Source organism: Sander lucioperca, chromosome 10 (genome assembly GCF_008315115.2).
Source record: "Sander lucioperca isolate FBNREF2018 chromosome 10, SLUC_FBN_1.2, whole genome shotgun sequence".
NCBI classification, from domain to species: Eukaryota; Metazoa; Chordata; class Actinopteri; order Perciformes; family Percidae; genus Sander; species Sander lucioperca.
This window is the reverse complement of record NC_050182.1, coordinates 32,623,145-32,638,762: the sequence shown is the minus strand read 5'-3', so window position 1 is coordinate 32,638,762 and position 15,618 is coordinate 32,623,145. Positions and strand designations below refer to the sequence as shown.

Here is a 15,618-nt window from a genome sequence, read left to right as displayed (position 1 = left end):
GTGTGATAGCATAACACAGTTAGGTAGGCCTACAATGTGTTTAAATCAAACTGTAAAGCATAGTGGATCGGGTGTGATAATACAGTTACAGTACACGTATTTTCATGTGATTTATAGCTCTTTGGAGGGTGAAAGCTGTTTCAAGCTTAAGCGATATATCTTTGGCCTATAGAGGTCGCTGTGATATTGCAAAACAGATGTGCATAAATCACTCCACAGGTTTAGGCCACTCAAATAATTCACCCTCTGGAAAATCTCACTTCACAGCTTACTGTCATTTACAAAGGTGCCCTAACTCAAACAACGAACATTTTCTCCGATTATATTGAAGTTATTTTAGGACAGACTTCTAAAAAAAAAAAAAAAAAAAAAGAAATCACTTGTGGAGTTGTATCCAGACAATAACATGGTCAAAATTGTAGGTAAAAGTAAATCAAAGGCCATAAAACCCCCCAAAAAATCTTTAAAAAAACCCAGACTGTTAAAAAAACGTTACTTTTACTTTTCCTATAATATTGGTGGGAGCTCCTGCAATTGAAAACAGAACAAAACAATGCTCACATCATTTTTCCATCACAGGTAAATATTGCACTTTCCCTCTTATTATGTCTAAAACCCATTAGGCCGTTGTGGTAAATCAATATTTGCTTTTGGTCACCGATTGAGGAGCAAAGAAGCTGCTTTTCTATAAGCTAATGATCACTATCAGCCTCGGGACAGACAGGACCCCAAAACACCGACCCTGCTCCACAATGTCAGCCCCAGAACCAAAATATTAATAATTTATCTTCGAATCGACTTCTCTCTCTGACAGATTAGATTTTAACCATTTGATTTTGTTTGGACTGGGCGTTCCCATATTATTACTTAATGACCTTCCCAGCTGCTCCTGTCCATTTTCTGTCACCAGCAACCATCTGGACACTTATTAGCACCTCAATGCATCCACGCTGCTTTCCTCCCAAACTTGAATAAAATTAAGCCTGGTTGCAGACTGCCAATATCATTTTTTTCTCCCATTCCCACCCTTCTTGAAATAAAATTGGTAGAAGGCCAACGTTTTCTTTTCAAATAATGCCATGTATAGTAGTAGTAGTAGTAGTAATAATAATAATAATAATAATAATAATAATAATAATAATAATAATAACCAATTTACCATTGAAACCATGTAGAAAAGAAATATAGGCTTAGGATACTCGTGGGTTTTCTCTATAATTTCATTTAGTTTATTAGGCAAAATATACGATCTGGACAAATTCCTTCAACGCTTCCTATTTACAAATTTAAATCACTTGGTATTTACATTAAAGAAAGGACACCAAAAACACAAGATAGAGACAAAAATAAAATAATATAATAATAATAATAATAATAATAAAGTAAAAAGCCTACCAAAATGTCCCAGCCTGACTGGGCAAAGTGGAGAGAGAGATAGAGAGAGAGAGAGAGAGAGAGAGAGAGAGAGTAACATTATAGGCGCGATTATAGGCTACACAACAATAGAGGAAGTAATCCATCCATCCACAGGATATTACCAAATTACGCCATTTGTTCTGTACCGACTGAATGCTACGCTGCATTATTATTTCTCAGTGTCCTTTTTTAGGGAGTGTAAAAGTCATTTTCCTATTTTTTTCTTTTCTTGTGTTTTTTTTTTTTCAAGCACGAAAAAAAACCCAACAGTCTTGATCAAGCCGAGGAGAGAGCGGTGAGGACTCGTTGCGTGGCGTCTTGTGGATTCCTGGCGCTGGAAGGCAGAGAGGATCTGGAGAAAGAATAACACAGAAAGATAGATAAATACCCCCGCCGTGTTGGGACAGCGGCTTTCAATATGCATCTCAATTGGCTGGCTCAACATCTTTGATTTAAAACAGACTGCAGTCCCCCTCTCCAATCCCTCACTTACTTTCTTTGATAATAATAATAATAATAATAATAATAATAATAATAATAATAATAATAATAATAATAATAATAATATGAATAATAATATGAATAATAATATGAATATGAATATGAATAATAATATGAATAATATGAAGAATACATAATAATTATTTTACTTGAAAATACTATATTATGATATATGTGTGGGGGAAAAAATCCCATTCCCACATTTCTAATTCCCGTAAATGCTTGTTCTTTCTATATGCCTATTGCATACAGAGAGGGGGTGTTTTGTAATACTTGAAACAGAGGTAAACTTTTTTTCTCCCCCTCTCGGTAAGAGCGCTCCCCTGGGCTCCGGCTTCTCCCAGGGGTCTTTAGGGAAAGCACACAGCCCAGACAGAGCCCGTTTTACTCGGTGACTTGATAAGTAGCCACACTCTCCCCAGAGGGCAGGAATTAAAGGGGGTGTGGGATGGGAGTCAAGACCCCTGTCACCCGCAAAGCAAACTGTGTTTTTATTTATTTTATTTTGTAGTCTTACCACTGTTGTTAAAAAATAAAAAATAAAAATAAAACTGCCAGACATAAAAGTTAGATTGATATACTGGAATTCGTAAAATAATTTGCATCCCCTTTATAATCGTATTTATTTGTTGAATATGTACTGGAGTTATAATGTCATCAAGGCCTTTCCTAACGCCCGTGCATATTTTAGTTGTTTTCATTATATAAATTACATTGCTGGAAAAAAAAGCCTAAATCGGTTTATATTTTTGATTGATGCAATAATTCTCAATGTATAATTTCAATAGAAGGCTGGGGCTGGTCATTTTCTTATGGCAACGTGTTTCCAACAATCAACAAGAGCAAAAGAATAAAAAGTTGCCTCACCTGTCATGGATGGGTCGAAAGGAAGACTTCAGGATCTGCGTTGGAGGGGAATCAGACCGTACACCGTTTTCATGCTCTAAAAAGGAAATAAGTCAAATGCTGGATCAATAATGGCCGATATTTTCTGCTAATATATGCCTGTGTGAACATGTCGAACTAAAAATGAGCCCACTGTTGTGATAATGCAGTATGTGAACATGGTGGATTTAAGTGTGTTTATGTAACCTACTCGTGCGTGCATGTGTTCACAGTGCATTGCTGTTATAATTAAATATACAAAAGAAACATGTAGGCCTATGTATGTAACACACGTTATGTTCCGTTCAGTAGCCTATAAAACTTGTATGTGACGTGTATGCGCGTGCACGCGCAGCGAGCGTTCCCCTACCTATGTGCTTGGGACTGTGTGTCTCTGCCGGGGCCTTGCTGTCGTTGCTGAGTGCTGCTGCAGCTGCTCCCGGCGACACCACCACTGAAGTCGGCTGCTGCTGGGCCGCCAAGTGCTGCTGCTGCTGGTTGTGGTGGTGGTGGTGATGGTGCTGGTTTACTCCCAGAAACGACCTCACATTTAGCAGGGAGTTCTGGCCCAGGAAAGCCCCATTTGTCCAGTTGTGGAACTTCCCAATCTGGCAGGTGTACAGTCCGTGACTGGGCAGGAAGGCCGGGTGGGTCTGGATCTGGTGGTGCGGCGCTGGTGTGTGAGTGGTGGCCGCTGGGCCACACGGGGACGTGGCTTTCTGAGATGAACTATCAGGACTAGTGGCTGTCTCTGCTAAAGACCATATTTTCGGCTTATTGTTAGACGGGAGAGGAAAACTCCCGGGTCTATCCGGGGACAAAACTCTGGTGTTGTTGTTGTTGCCGTCCGAGTTCTCCTTACTCCCTGGGTGAGCTGTAATTGTGCTCTTAGATTTGTCAAAGGCCTCGTGGGCCTGCAGGGCGAAAGCCCGTCTTTTCTCCAAGCTGTCCAGCTCCCCCCCCGCGCCCACGCCGCCCCTGTGCTCCCTGCTCCCCTCCGTGGATTTGTCATCATCGTCCTCGTTGCTCTGATCCCCGTCGTTGTCGTCGATTTTGTCTATATCTATGCTCTCCAAATCAATCTCCTCCTCGTCTTCGTTTTTCTCCGCCTCGTCCCCGCTGCCGAACAAGTTCCCGTCCTCCCCGTCCTCTTTGCTCCTGCTGCCCCAGGTCACCTTGTTCTCCTTCTTGAGCCTCCTCCTGGCGTTGGCGAACCACGTGGAGACCTGCGTCAGCGTCATCTTGGTGATGATGGCCAGCATGATCTTCTCCCCCTTGGTCGGGTACGGGTTCTTCCTGTGCTCGTTGAGCCAGGCCTTCAGGGTGCTGGTGCTCTCCCGGGTGGCGTTCTTGGGCCTGGCCGGGTCCCCGTACTGGAACTGGCTGTACGGGTAGAAGGCCGGAGACGTGTGGGCTGCGAAGCTGGCAGGATGGACGCCAGGGCTGTCCTTCAGCTCATACTGGGATCCCTTCAAAATGAAAGATAACATTGTATAATAGTGTAACATTTAACATGCATAACTAGTGCCATATACTGAATTGTAAAATATTGCATTGAGACTATATTCATTTTTCTTTGTTTACAATATAGCTCAAATGCATTTTGACCATTGTGTAGGCCTATATCTGCAACTCAAACAGGTCAAAAGAAAAGAAAAAGAGTTACACCTGACTGAGCTTTCCACAAACAAGCTTCTCAACTTGCAACATGCTAGGCCTGCGTCACCTGCGCCTGCACAAATGCTCACTCCAAGGCAAATACCTTTTATTAGCAAACCCGATTCATAGCCTATACATGGCAGTCTCAAAAGGGAACAAATGAAGTCAACAGGACGAGAGAAAGTTCGTTGCATCATTGTGAACACACATCTTGTAAGCTGCCAGCTTTATGGCATTTCTGTTTACTTGCCAAACTCCCCCTCCACACTCCTCAAGGAGCCCAGGCTATATGTCAAAGCACTTTTTAAGGCCTAAGTGAAGTTTTCTCAGCGTGCCACACTTCCACTCGCTCGGTTATATTTGCTTTGGGCACAGCACTCAAACATATCGATCGGTTCACAGCTCTTGTGTTAAAGCTTTAGCGCAGTAGCCACTGCCTATGGGCCCGATGCACACATTTGCCAACACATTAACACACTGCAAATTAACTATTACCACCAGGTGTATTTGAGGCCAAAATATTTCTGACAAATCTTCATCTACAGAGTAACAATCCACGTGGCATTCAACCATGACAGGATACTGTAGCAAAACAAAGCCTACATGATTAAAACTTATTGCATATTTATAGCCTAAGCTTTTGTTCTATGGTGGAGATTATTTCTAACGATCTGATATAAACAATAATTGGGGGGGGGAAGAGATGGGAAGGAACTTTTTTCATTACTCTTTCTTACATGCTAAACGGGTGTTTTTTTCTTCTTTCGTGAAATTTATTTAAACTTGGCAATCGTCGGTTCTAACATTATGAGATACCTACCATATGGTTTGTGTGAATTAAATCTTTTGTTTACATATGTTTCTTTATGAACAAATAAATCATTCTGTGTCCCATTTTTTTCTTGTTTGCGTGTATAGTCACAGCTCAAACTTTTTTTCACATTTGTAACTCAGCCAAACAAAGCACTGAACTGTGAACAAAAACGAGAAAATATTAACTTATATTTAGCAATCGATATTTAAAAAATCAGACAAACTAGAATGCATTGGCATTTCTTAACTCGTTTTGTTGGGATTACCCAGCTTTTCTCGGTTATTTATTTATTTGTTTTTTCAGACAGAGCTGGGAACCTTAAGCATAAACAATCGTCTGTGCAACGCCGACCCGTAAACAGAAACAAAAAAAACAACATGAATTCTTACCATTTGTGAGAAAAGTGCCAAGTCCGCGCTGGTGTAAGGTAAGAAAGCACTGTAGTTGTGTGCGTACGGGTTGGCGTACATGCCCAACACCGAGGTGACCGCCGCTGCGGTGGCGGACGGACTTCCCCCGATTTCGGTGCTCCCTCCCCGGGACGAAGGCGTAAGCACTCCCGGTCTCTCGCTCCCGTACACCGCCTGGGAGGCACTTAAGTACTGCGGGTAGCCTAGCTGGGGGAAAGACATCTCCACCGCCGAATAGTCGCACGGCTGTATCGTCCGACAAAACTGTGCGTAAAAAAAAAAGTGTGCGAGAGAAAAAAGAAAAAAAGAACCCGGATGAGTGAAGGGAAAGTGTTCAAGCCAAAGTCACAGCTACTACAGACATACAATGGTATGCAGTCATAACAAGCCGCTCTTAAATCTCGGCTTCCTCTCTTTTCTCGCGCAAAGTCCGCTGGATGTGATCTGATCAACAATTGCGCTCCGACTGACGCGCCTGGCCCTGAGGTCTCCAGGCTGATCTCTCAGATACAATTTGAAGTTGATGCTTTGATTGGCATCCCCTACTTGAGCCTGCAAGCTCCTCCTCGTTTGGAGCAATGTGGATAATGTGAATGTAGAGTGAGCACATTGGCTGGGGCCTCTCTCTCTCTCTCTCTCTCTCTCTCTCTCTCTCTCTCTCTCTCTCTCTCTCTCTCTCTCTCTCTCTCTCTCTCTCTCTCTCTCTCTCTCTCTCTCTCTCTCCCTCCGTGTTTGGACTTATTGTATGTTAAATGTTCAAGCAATAGAGTCCATTCACCGAAGGCTTTGATTGTTGTATGACAACCTGTCTACACGATTTTACAGCTGTCCGACACAGGGGGAAGTAAACCCGTCAGAAGAAGGAACTTTGAATAGATTGAAATTGTAATTAAAGAGGGAAAATCCCTCTCCGCAGAGGAATTAGTATTTGCTATCACGGGCTGCTGGTGCGTTTATTTAATTCACAGTGACGCATTTACTCCTAAAGAGTCTTCTTCCAAGTGGTATTTAGTCTTTGCAGTGTTCTTCATCTGTTTTCAAAACGTATGCACTTGTTAAATCGAGATAATAGTTTGAATGCGTTTATTGAGCTGAGGCCTTCTAAAATCAATTATTTTAATACATGTAACAAATTAATAAATTAAGAAATGAAGTATTATATTTCAGCCATGTCACAGCGATGTGAGTTTAAAGATTAAATAGCTAATTTCCGAAAAGCGTTTCCTCCAAAAGTCAAAAAGAAGTTGAGAAAAACCATGCACATCTCTCCATATGATTTATTAATTATGCCCGTTTTTATTGACTTCTGTTTGTTTTCTTTGATTTCTTTATAAAGGTTTAATCGGCCAAATGCTCCCTCTCTATTTCTCACCCTCTTTCCATCTGCACTCGCGCGTCTGTGTGTGTGTGTGTGTGTGTGTGTGTGTGTGTGTGTGGATTTAAACCAGATTGTTGTTGTCCTTTGTAACAACAGAGCCACTTCACGTTTCCTTGTTTTGAGTGAAAAGGAATGAGGAAAAAACCAAACACCGAAGGCACCAGGCTGTTAAAGTCTGCTGGTCCCTGGACGCGCCACAACATATTACCGTTGTGCATTTTGAGTCCCTTTTTTAATTTAAAGCGCGTCTTGACTTCATTTTCAACACATTAACTCAAAAAAGTGAGCATGAAGAGTGATTTATCCGTGACGGTTCAGAAACCTGTTCACTAAAACTGTGACTTTTTTTAATCCTAAAAAAGCACAACTTTACATTTTTTTTCTTTTCTTTTATAAAATAGGATTTCGAAAAATGTATAATTCCACAAGAGTTGAAAAAAAAAGAAAAAGAATCAGATGCTGTAGCTTTTGGTCCCTTATCCATTCCTCAGCTCAGAGAAAGAAAAGGCTCGGACGGTAACCTCTGCTTTCCTTATAGCTGCCCACTCCTGACACAGCCATGTGGCTCACGAGAGGGGGCTGTTCATGTTTTAACAGTTCTATTTTTATTTGATTTGATTCTTATATCACCCACCTCCCGAGTCAACGAAGAGGTATTCTGTAGATCTAGATTTAATGCTTTAACGACTGAAGCCCAAGAAGTCAGTAGATTTTGATCTGCACCAGATGGCTCCGAGTGGATATTGCCGAGCGCCGAGGATCTGTTAAAAATATCTGAGGGCCACTGATGGTAATCTGGGTAACACATCAGAAAGGAGGGGAGGAATGGCAATTGTGATAACCCGCTGGAAATGTGTGCAGGGGGCTAAATATGGTGCTTGTGGTGGGTTGGTGGAGGAGGGAGGGTGGAGGGGGGTAGGGGGGTGGGGGGGCTGTGAGTAGGGAAACTGAAAATCTCTCTAAATAGAAATGAAAGAGACATTAGAGAAAACGTAGTAAAAAAAGTACTTATTAATGGACTTGATGACCAATGTTAGAATAAAGGAATGCAACGATTTAATAATAATAATGGTAATAATGCGTCATGTTATCAGTAATATTGAATTATAAGATTGCTACTATACACTGGTTTTGCGGGTTTTATGTTTTCAATAAAGAAAACGTTTTTTGTTTTTTGAAAAATATTTTTTTTTGTGACTCTTGGTAAACAATGACACGTGTTGAGGGCAATACACCATCACCGTTAACTGATTTATTGGATCTTGTTAAACTCTCATTAACAACACAAGCTCCTTAGCTTCAACCCGGAGAGGGAGAGAGGTAGAGAGAGAGAGAGCGAGAGAGAGAGAGAGAGAGAGAGAGAGAGAGAGAGAGAGAGAGAGAGAGAGAGAGAGAGAGAGAGAGAGAGAGAGAGAGAGAGAGAGAGAGAACAAACTTTGTTCCGGATCATTTCGCCCTCCATCCCTTTCTGTCCACAACACGTTCACTTCCAATGTATTTCCTCGAAACAGACGGGCTTTCACCATCTGTGGCCTATCCGCACGCGCACACACAGACACGCACGCGCGCGCGCGCGCACGCACGCACACACACACACACACACACACACACACACACACACACACACACCGTTATAACTAAACACTTTTTGAATACTCTCTCCCTTTGTAAAAAAAGAAAAAAAAGAAAAGAAAAGAAAATCCTCAGGCTGCTCATATTAGAGAGTTTTATCATGTAAATCTACAGGAGGCTCTTCATAAGCTGTTATGCCTCAATGGCCACAGTCTCTAAAGTCACTCAGGTGGTGGACACAGTTCTTTTTTATTTAACAGCCTGTGTTCCACATTTTAAATTTCCTGTCACCTATTTTTACACTTTTATATTCTTGATATCTGCCGTCTGCAGAAAAAAAAGTATATTACCAATGTGTTTATTATTGATGAGTGTAAAATGGTTAGTAAGCTCAGCTACATCCACCCAAACTGTCACCTACAAAACCTAAAATAAAGAGATCATAGAATAGTGACGCCTCTCTCCCTCTGATAGCATATAGAGTTTGAATCTCTAATGTCATCAAAAGAAACAGAAATATCCTCAGTAAATGTTGGAGGGTAGACACCACTCATGTCCAAGCTAGAAAAAAAAAATGGGAGCATAAATGGTAGCGTAAATGACAACACAAACATATCAGGTATTCTATTAATTGAAAATTCAAAACAAAACAAAAAACACGTGATAGCCAACCATTAATACAGAAAAGTAAAGTTAACATTTTTTAAAGTTGACTGTTTCAAAACAGAAATGAGAGCAGTGCTTTACAAATCATATCCAAGATAGGTTTTATGATGTTTGTAAACATTTTTTAAAGGTTTTTTTCTCAAGAAGATGCATGTATGAATATGTAAACACAAATGTCCTGTTTTGCAGCAAATGACCGAAGCTATAATCGTTGTCATATATTTTTTTTCTAAAAGGTATACAATTTTCTTAACTTTTGATGAAAATATCACCTACATAATGTCACTCAAAATAGCCTGTTGTACTTTACCAAGAATGTTGATGTTATTTATGGTTGTTAAAACTATAAAATGTGAGTATGGGGGTCATAGCAATGTGGTCTTATAATTTAGCCTAATTCAGTTGAATTGAAACTGATATATTTGAACCTGGGCCTCTAGGAACTGGGCCAACACATAGACCTGAACGACTCCAATAGAAGTCAAAGAGAGTGAACCTGCATTACAATAACAGCAGTTATGTTGACAGTTGGCTACCAGCGCAGAGGTCAAGGGTGTCTCTGTGAACTAATAACTGTGGTGAAAGATACTCCTTTCCTGCCTCTGGGAGTGCCAAAGTTGAGGAAAGGTTAAGAATCCGCAGAATGTACCTTTTGTGCTTTTCTTGCAGATTACCAAATTAAGTGTTTAAAACCAAAAGTCCTTTTTCGCCCTGAAGAGAGGAGATTTAGATGGATATCAATGACATGAATGGACCATCACAATTGTCAGACCTATTCCCTTTAACATCACACATAAACATGCATACTCACTGACACTCACGCATGGTTCCAAACCTACTCTCTGAACTGCGTCAGAGCAACTGGACTATTTAGCTGTGGGTTAGCGTCAGAGGGCCACTGGTGTTACTGTGAGACATTTGATACCCAGACAACTGCACCACACCTATAGGTAAGGGAACTAGGAATTTCCTGGATAATGAAAGAGGTCTATTCTGGGTCTTAGAAGGTCAAGACGTTATGCACTTGACAGCTAAACACTCGGGGGGTGGTGTTCCCCAGTTTTAAAGTGACAAAGAGCTTCTGAGCTCAAATCGCTACTAAGTTTAAAGTTACTTTGCAGCAGTTAGATGCAGTACCGTTTGCTTTGCATGCTTAGTCCTGCAACAGGTACAGGGTAACAAATACAGTATGTTGACCTCAGATGACAACAGTAGTGGAAGAAATATTCAGATCCTTTACTTTAAAAGTACTAATACCACACATTAAAAATACTCTGCTACAAGTAAAAGTCATGCATTGAAAATGTTACTTAACCTTTGTGTTGTCTTCCCATCAAACTTTGCTTTTCTGTGTAAACATTTTAACTTTTTTCAATGTTTTGGTTGTCTTTTTTGTACACTTTTGTCGCTTTTCCTGATGTTTTGGAAATGTTTTGACGTTTTAGTCACTTTTTTCCAAGTTTTTTGTCACTTTTTCCCAAGTTTTTTGTCACTTTTTCCCAAGTTTTTTGTCACTTTTTTCCATTTTTTTCGGCGCTTTTTCTGACGTTCTTTTATCAGTTATTTTTCAAATGCTATAGAATTGACTAAAACACCCAAATTCAATGAAAGTAGTGAGCTGATCATTTACTTTACTTTTGAAGAGCATTGTATATGGAACCATCCACGTTTTTTCTTTTGACAATTTGGTTGAAAGAAACCAACATTTCTGATATAGGAACTTTTTGAAAACGAGTCAAATTTGACTCGTGGACAACAGGAGGGTTAAGTAAAAGTATGTAAGTATCATCAGGACAGTGTAGTTAAAGTATTACAAGTAAAAGTATTCAATGCAGAAAAATCCCCACATTTTAGAAAACAGTTCTGTCTTGTTTATTTGGCTTATTATTTCAGCTAGACTTGTGGGCTGTTATATTGTTGGGCAGTTTAATTTATAATAAAACATAGTGTTTTATAAACTACATGTGTTATGTGTGCAAAAATCTTAATTTGTAAAATAACTAGTAACTAAAGCTGTCAGATTAATGTAGTGGAGTAAAAAAGTACAATATTTCTATCTGAAATGTAGTGGAGTAGAAGTAGAAATTGGCATGAAAAGAAAAGACGCAAGTAAAGTATAAGTACCTCAAGTTTGTACTTAAGTACAGTACTTGAGTAAAGGTACTTAGTTACATTCCACCACTGGATGATACAATACTAGAATGTCGGGGCATCAGTCTGCTTGGGCCCTTAAAGGATCTTAAAGCACTGAAGGCTTCAAATGGACATTCATTCAAATTGATTTTTTTTCTTTAGGTAGGTAAAATGTATTTAAAAGGTAAGAACATCACATGGATTGCATTTGCCAAAAACTAGTTAATTAGTTAATTCAAGCTAGGCTTCAAGACAACCATGTGCATTGCATAATGTTAAAAGCAAATCCTTATGGTTAGGACTTTCTAAATGATTGCCTTCCAGATTTTGATCAAATAAACATATTTACTTTGTTGTTTTTTGATCCCTCTTATCATACAAATGGGTTTACGTACTACTAATTTCTTTAGCCAATTATGTTTTTACAGGTAACATACTTTGATATTGACAGTGGGGTTTGCAATTTAAGTTCCACGTGTTTGGATTAAGGCAACAAAAGCTTATTGGTTAAAGTGCTCATATTATGCTTTTTGGCTTTTTCCCTTGCCTTTATTGAGCTTTTTGTGCATGTTATAGGTTTACAAAGTGAAAAAGCCCAAAGTCCACCCCAAAGGGACAACAGAAAACACTGTTCACAAACTGCTCCAAACAGCTCTATTGTAGTCCAGCCTTTACTTCCGTGACAAACGTGCGTCACTTTGTTACACGTCATAATGCTCGCCTAGCTGCTAGCGTGGCACTCCCTCATACTCTGCTTCTGATTAGCTGGTAGTCCTTACCTAGTTACTGCACATGTGCGACTCCCAACAAAGATGGAACAGAAGTGAGATGTCTCACTCTGTAGCTAAAACAGAGAGCTCAACACACAGGGTGAAAAGAGGAGCTGCAGCAATGTGCAGTACAACAAATATATGGTGTTTTCTGAAAATTAAACCATGTAAACCTATTCTGGTACAACCTCTAAATACAATTATGAACCTGAAAATGAGCATAATATGAGCACTTGTTGAGCTTGTATGAGCAAAGTTTGGGAAAGGTCATGGTTTCAGTTTAATGTTAATAAATAGAACATGCCCTGTCTTGTGCTTCAAGTCATTGTTGTCTTTTTAATTATCAGACCGAGACCAGAATATTTCCCTCATCTTAACCAAGTGTCGTGAGTGCCAAACATAACCATACAAAAGTTGAATCATGCTTTAGTGTGTGTGAGCAGGTTTTGTAGAACAAAAACAAACAAAATACATCATCATTAGACATTTGCAGATATGTGCAGTGTCAGCATTTTGGGAATTCGTCGTCATTATGTTGATAAAAACAGCAAAATCTGGGATTCATTACATTTTGCTCAAAACATATTTTCTGTTGCAAATTAGTAGTGGCTTAATATTATTTCAAGGAGAAAGCATTGGAAAAGGTCCAAATAGATGCATGTAAGGTAGTTCAATAATAATAGGCTACTGCAGCAAGAACACCACCACCACTGCTGTTGAATGTATCATAAATATATAAAAACACAACCAAACCCTAAGCTCAGGAGGTGTTACCTCATCATGATTAAGTATTATCATGATATAAGTCATCCAAATAAGTATCGCTCGCTGCCACGTTGATGCAAAGTTATAGAAAAAGCACAGTTCTAAATTATTGTTGACACATTTCCCTTAACTCATTCTGGCTTCTAACTGCATACCATGCACAAGACAACAGCCAAGGATCTGACTTTTTTCCTCCCCAAGGGCATTCTCAGGGGTGGGTAATGAACGGGTGGGCCCAGATTTTGATGTGGTTAGGGGCCAAGGGGAGAGAAATGTGAGAAGGGGTGTTAATTGTTTTGGCTCTTTGCTGGGGAAACATATCAACATTAGATCTAATGGAGGTTAAAGACTCTCATTGCCATAGGGGCTGGAGCTAATGAATAGCTATAGCTAGCCAAGGAGAGAGAGATAGAGAGAGAGAGAGAGAGAGAGAGAGAGAGAGAGAGTGGGGTGACAAAGAGGAAGTATAGCATTTACTGGCCTTTAAAAGGTTTTAACTGCATTGAGCAGAGTGTTTCATTGCAGTGTTGACCCAAGAGGATTAACATTAAGAACTTATAAAGTGTTTTTATGTGAAATTTATTTTTCAAATGGGACGTTTAACATTGTAAGCACAGCTATTTGCAACTGCAGTAAGCGACCTCAAGGAGAACTTCAAGGTTTGAGTTTAGAGAAGAGAAGATTTCCCATTCTCCTAATTTAAAGTAGCATCACCATTTTAATTTACCTTCATTGACTATGAACATGTTCTAATTTAAAACCTGTTGCATATAGATTCACACACACTGTACAATTCAGCAGCTAAGACTGCAGAAGATAATTAACCATTCTGGCAATTCACAAACTAATTCCATTACTTGGTATTTAAACTTCTCCATGAATAATCGACTGAATTATTTTGAGTATTGAGCCAACAGGCTGCAAGCCCCAGACTCCCAGTCTGTACTGTATGCGCACATCTGCACAATTTAGTGGCAGATGTATGCAAAGTACAGTAAATGTGTGAAAGGCTTTGGACAAAAAAAACAGCAATATCAAAGTCTTCTTTTTGTCCCACGTCTAATTTTATGCTAAATCGGAATGAGGGAGACTCAAACATTGGTTTGAAACACTAGCTCAGAAATATTCATAAGAGTTAGTCTCCCCATTTCAAATGTTTATTTGCTGCCTCAGAAACGGGAGCATGCAAATCTGCTTTCAGATGATACAATTCCCACGTTTATTTGTTAATTGAATTTTAAGGAGCAGACTTCTTGGGGAAGAAGATTTTTGTATACTGAAGTATTCTTTTGAAATTGCACCCTTTGATATTGGTGTAAGGGATAGACTTATAGATAAAATGATCAACAGAAAGCGTGACAAATGGAATTTTAATGAGGCTGCTTCTTTTATCTGTTATCATGTGCTGCTATTTGCTTTGGTGTGTCTTTGTACTAACTATTGATAGTAGTTGAAACCTGCTGTTTTTGTTACTGGACATGCTCCCCAGGATGCCTTGGCCTCTCACTCTTAACAACACTGCTATCACCTTGATCACTGATCAGACTGACTCTGTTTCAGTTGCTTTGGGGTTTCACTTCCTGGAGTGGTTAATTGGTTATAACACACAAGCCTAAAAAAAAAACACTGGAGAGAAAAAAAACAAGTCAGACTTTTTTTAGGTATGAATGCTATTCCTTTTCAGTCCCAAATATAGAACATGTGCATGTTACTTCAGTGGACAGCTAACTTTCACCTGACCAATTTATGTCACAGGATATTGTTCTTGACAGCTGTGGGACCACAAACTACTATTTGAATTGTAATTATTGATGTCATCATGGCTCCTGAGTGGGGTAACCATTGGTCCCACCCTCTAGCCTTGGGTGTTATGGGGTCACAGATGAAAACAGCAGTCTGTCAAATTCACTTATGCAGTAATGAGTTATAGACCCTGTGAGCTGGGAAAGGGGAGGGGCTTGTTAGAGGAAAACACCCTAACAAATAAACAGGGTTCCAAAAGGGTTTACAGGCTATTTATGTGTTAGATTAGCTCTTTGTGGCACAGATTAGATCTTCCCATTGCAGCTGAGCAGGGACAACCTAAATGGAATCATATTTTTCTCTGTTTAGACAACCATGACAAGCCTCAATATGAGCTAAAAAAAGAATCCGGTTCAGTGCCCCAGAGTATACAACCTTAGATATGTCATTTGGTGATGCTTAAGACGTTTGGATAGTTTTGTGGCTCAGATAAGTTCGTCAGGAGAAACAATGAACAGGAGCTATACACAGACACATTGACAACAATGTATGTATTTGTGTACCCTTTTATTTGTCACAACATGTCAATCATTTGAATTCTTATTTAGAGCAAAACACATTAGCTAAATGACAGTTCAGTCATAGTCATAATACAAATATGTTCAAAACTTGATGTGTATTTAGCACCAAACTGTTGTATTCTGTGTCTGGTTAGCTTTCATTTAGCTCAGAATCTCAAAATGAAATAATGACATTGCCTTGAACTGCACATTTTTTGTGTTTGGTCGACAATAACTGAGAAAAGTCAGTGTCTCCAGCCTTGATTGGTTTCTTGGGTTGTACCCAAGGGGGTAAGCCTCTCCCCAGAACGCGTAGCTCCTATGGCGCCATTTTGATGCTACCAAG

The 15,618-nt window shown here is 39.7% G+C and overlaps 1 protein-coding gene across 1 annotated transcript; it reads right to left on the bottom strand.

Annotated features, from left to right (window-relative positions):
• Window positions 1–1,362: 1,362 nt before the first annotated feature.
• Window positions 1,363–6,202, bottom strand: irx1a (iroquois homeobox 1a). Its single transcript, XM_031298650.2, has 4 exons — window positions 5,665–6,202; window positions 3,173–4,271; window positions 2,785–2,860; window positions 1,363–1,768 (listed from the first exon to the last, which is right to left on the bottom strand). The coding sequence occupies exons 1-4, from the start codon at window positions 5,905–5,907 to the stop codon at window positions 1,693–1,695; spliced, it is 1,494 nt and encodes a 497-aa protein (XP_031154510.1). The 5' UTR covers window positions 5,908–6,202; the 3' UTR covers window positions 1,363–1,692.
• Between the last annotated feature and the right edge of the window lie 9,416 nt (window positions 6,203–15,618).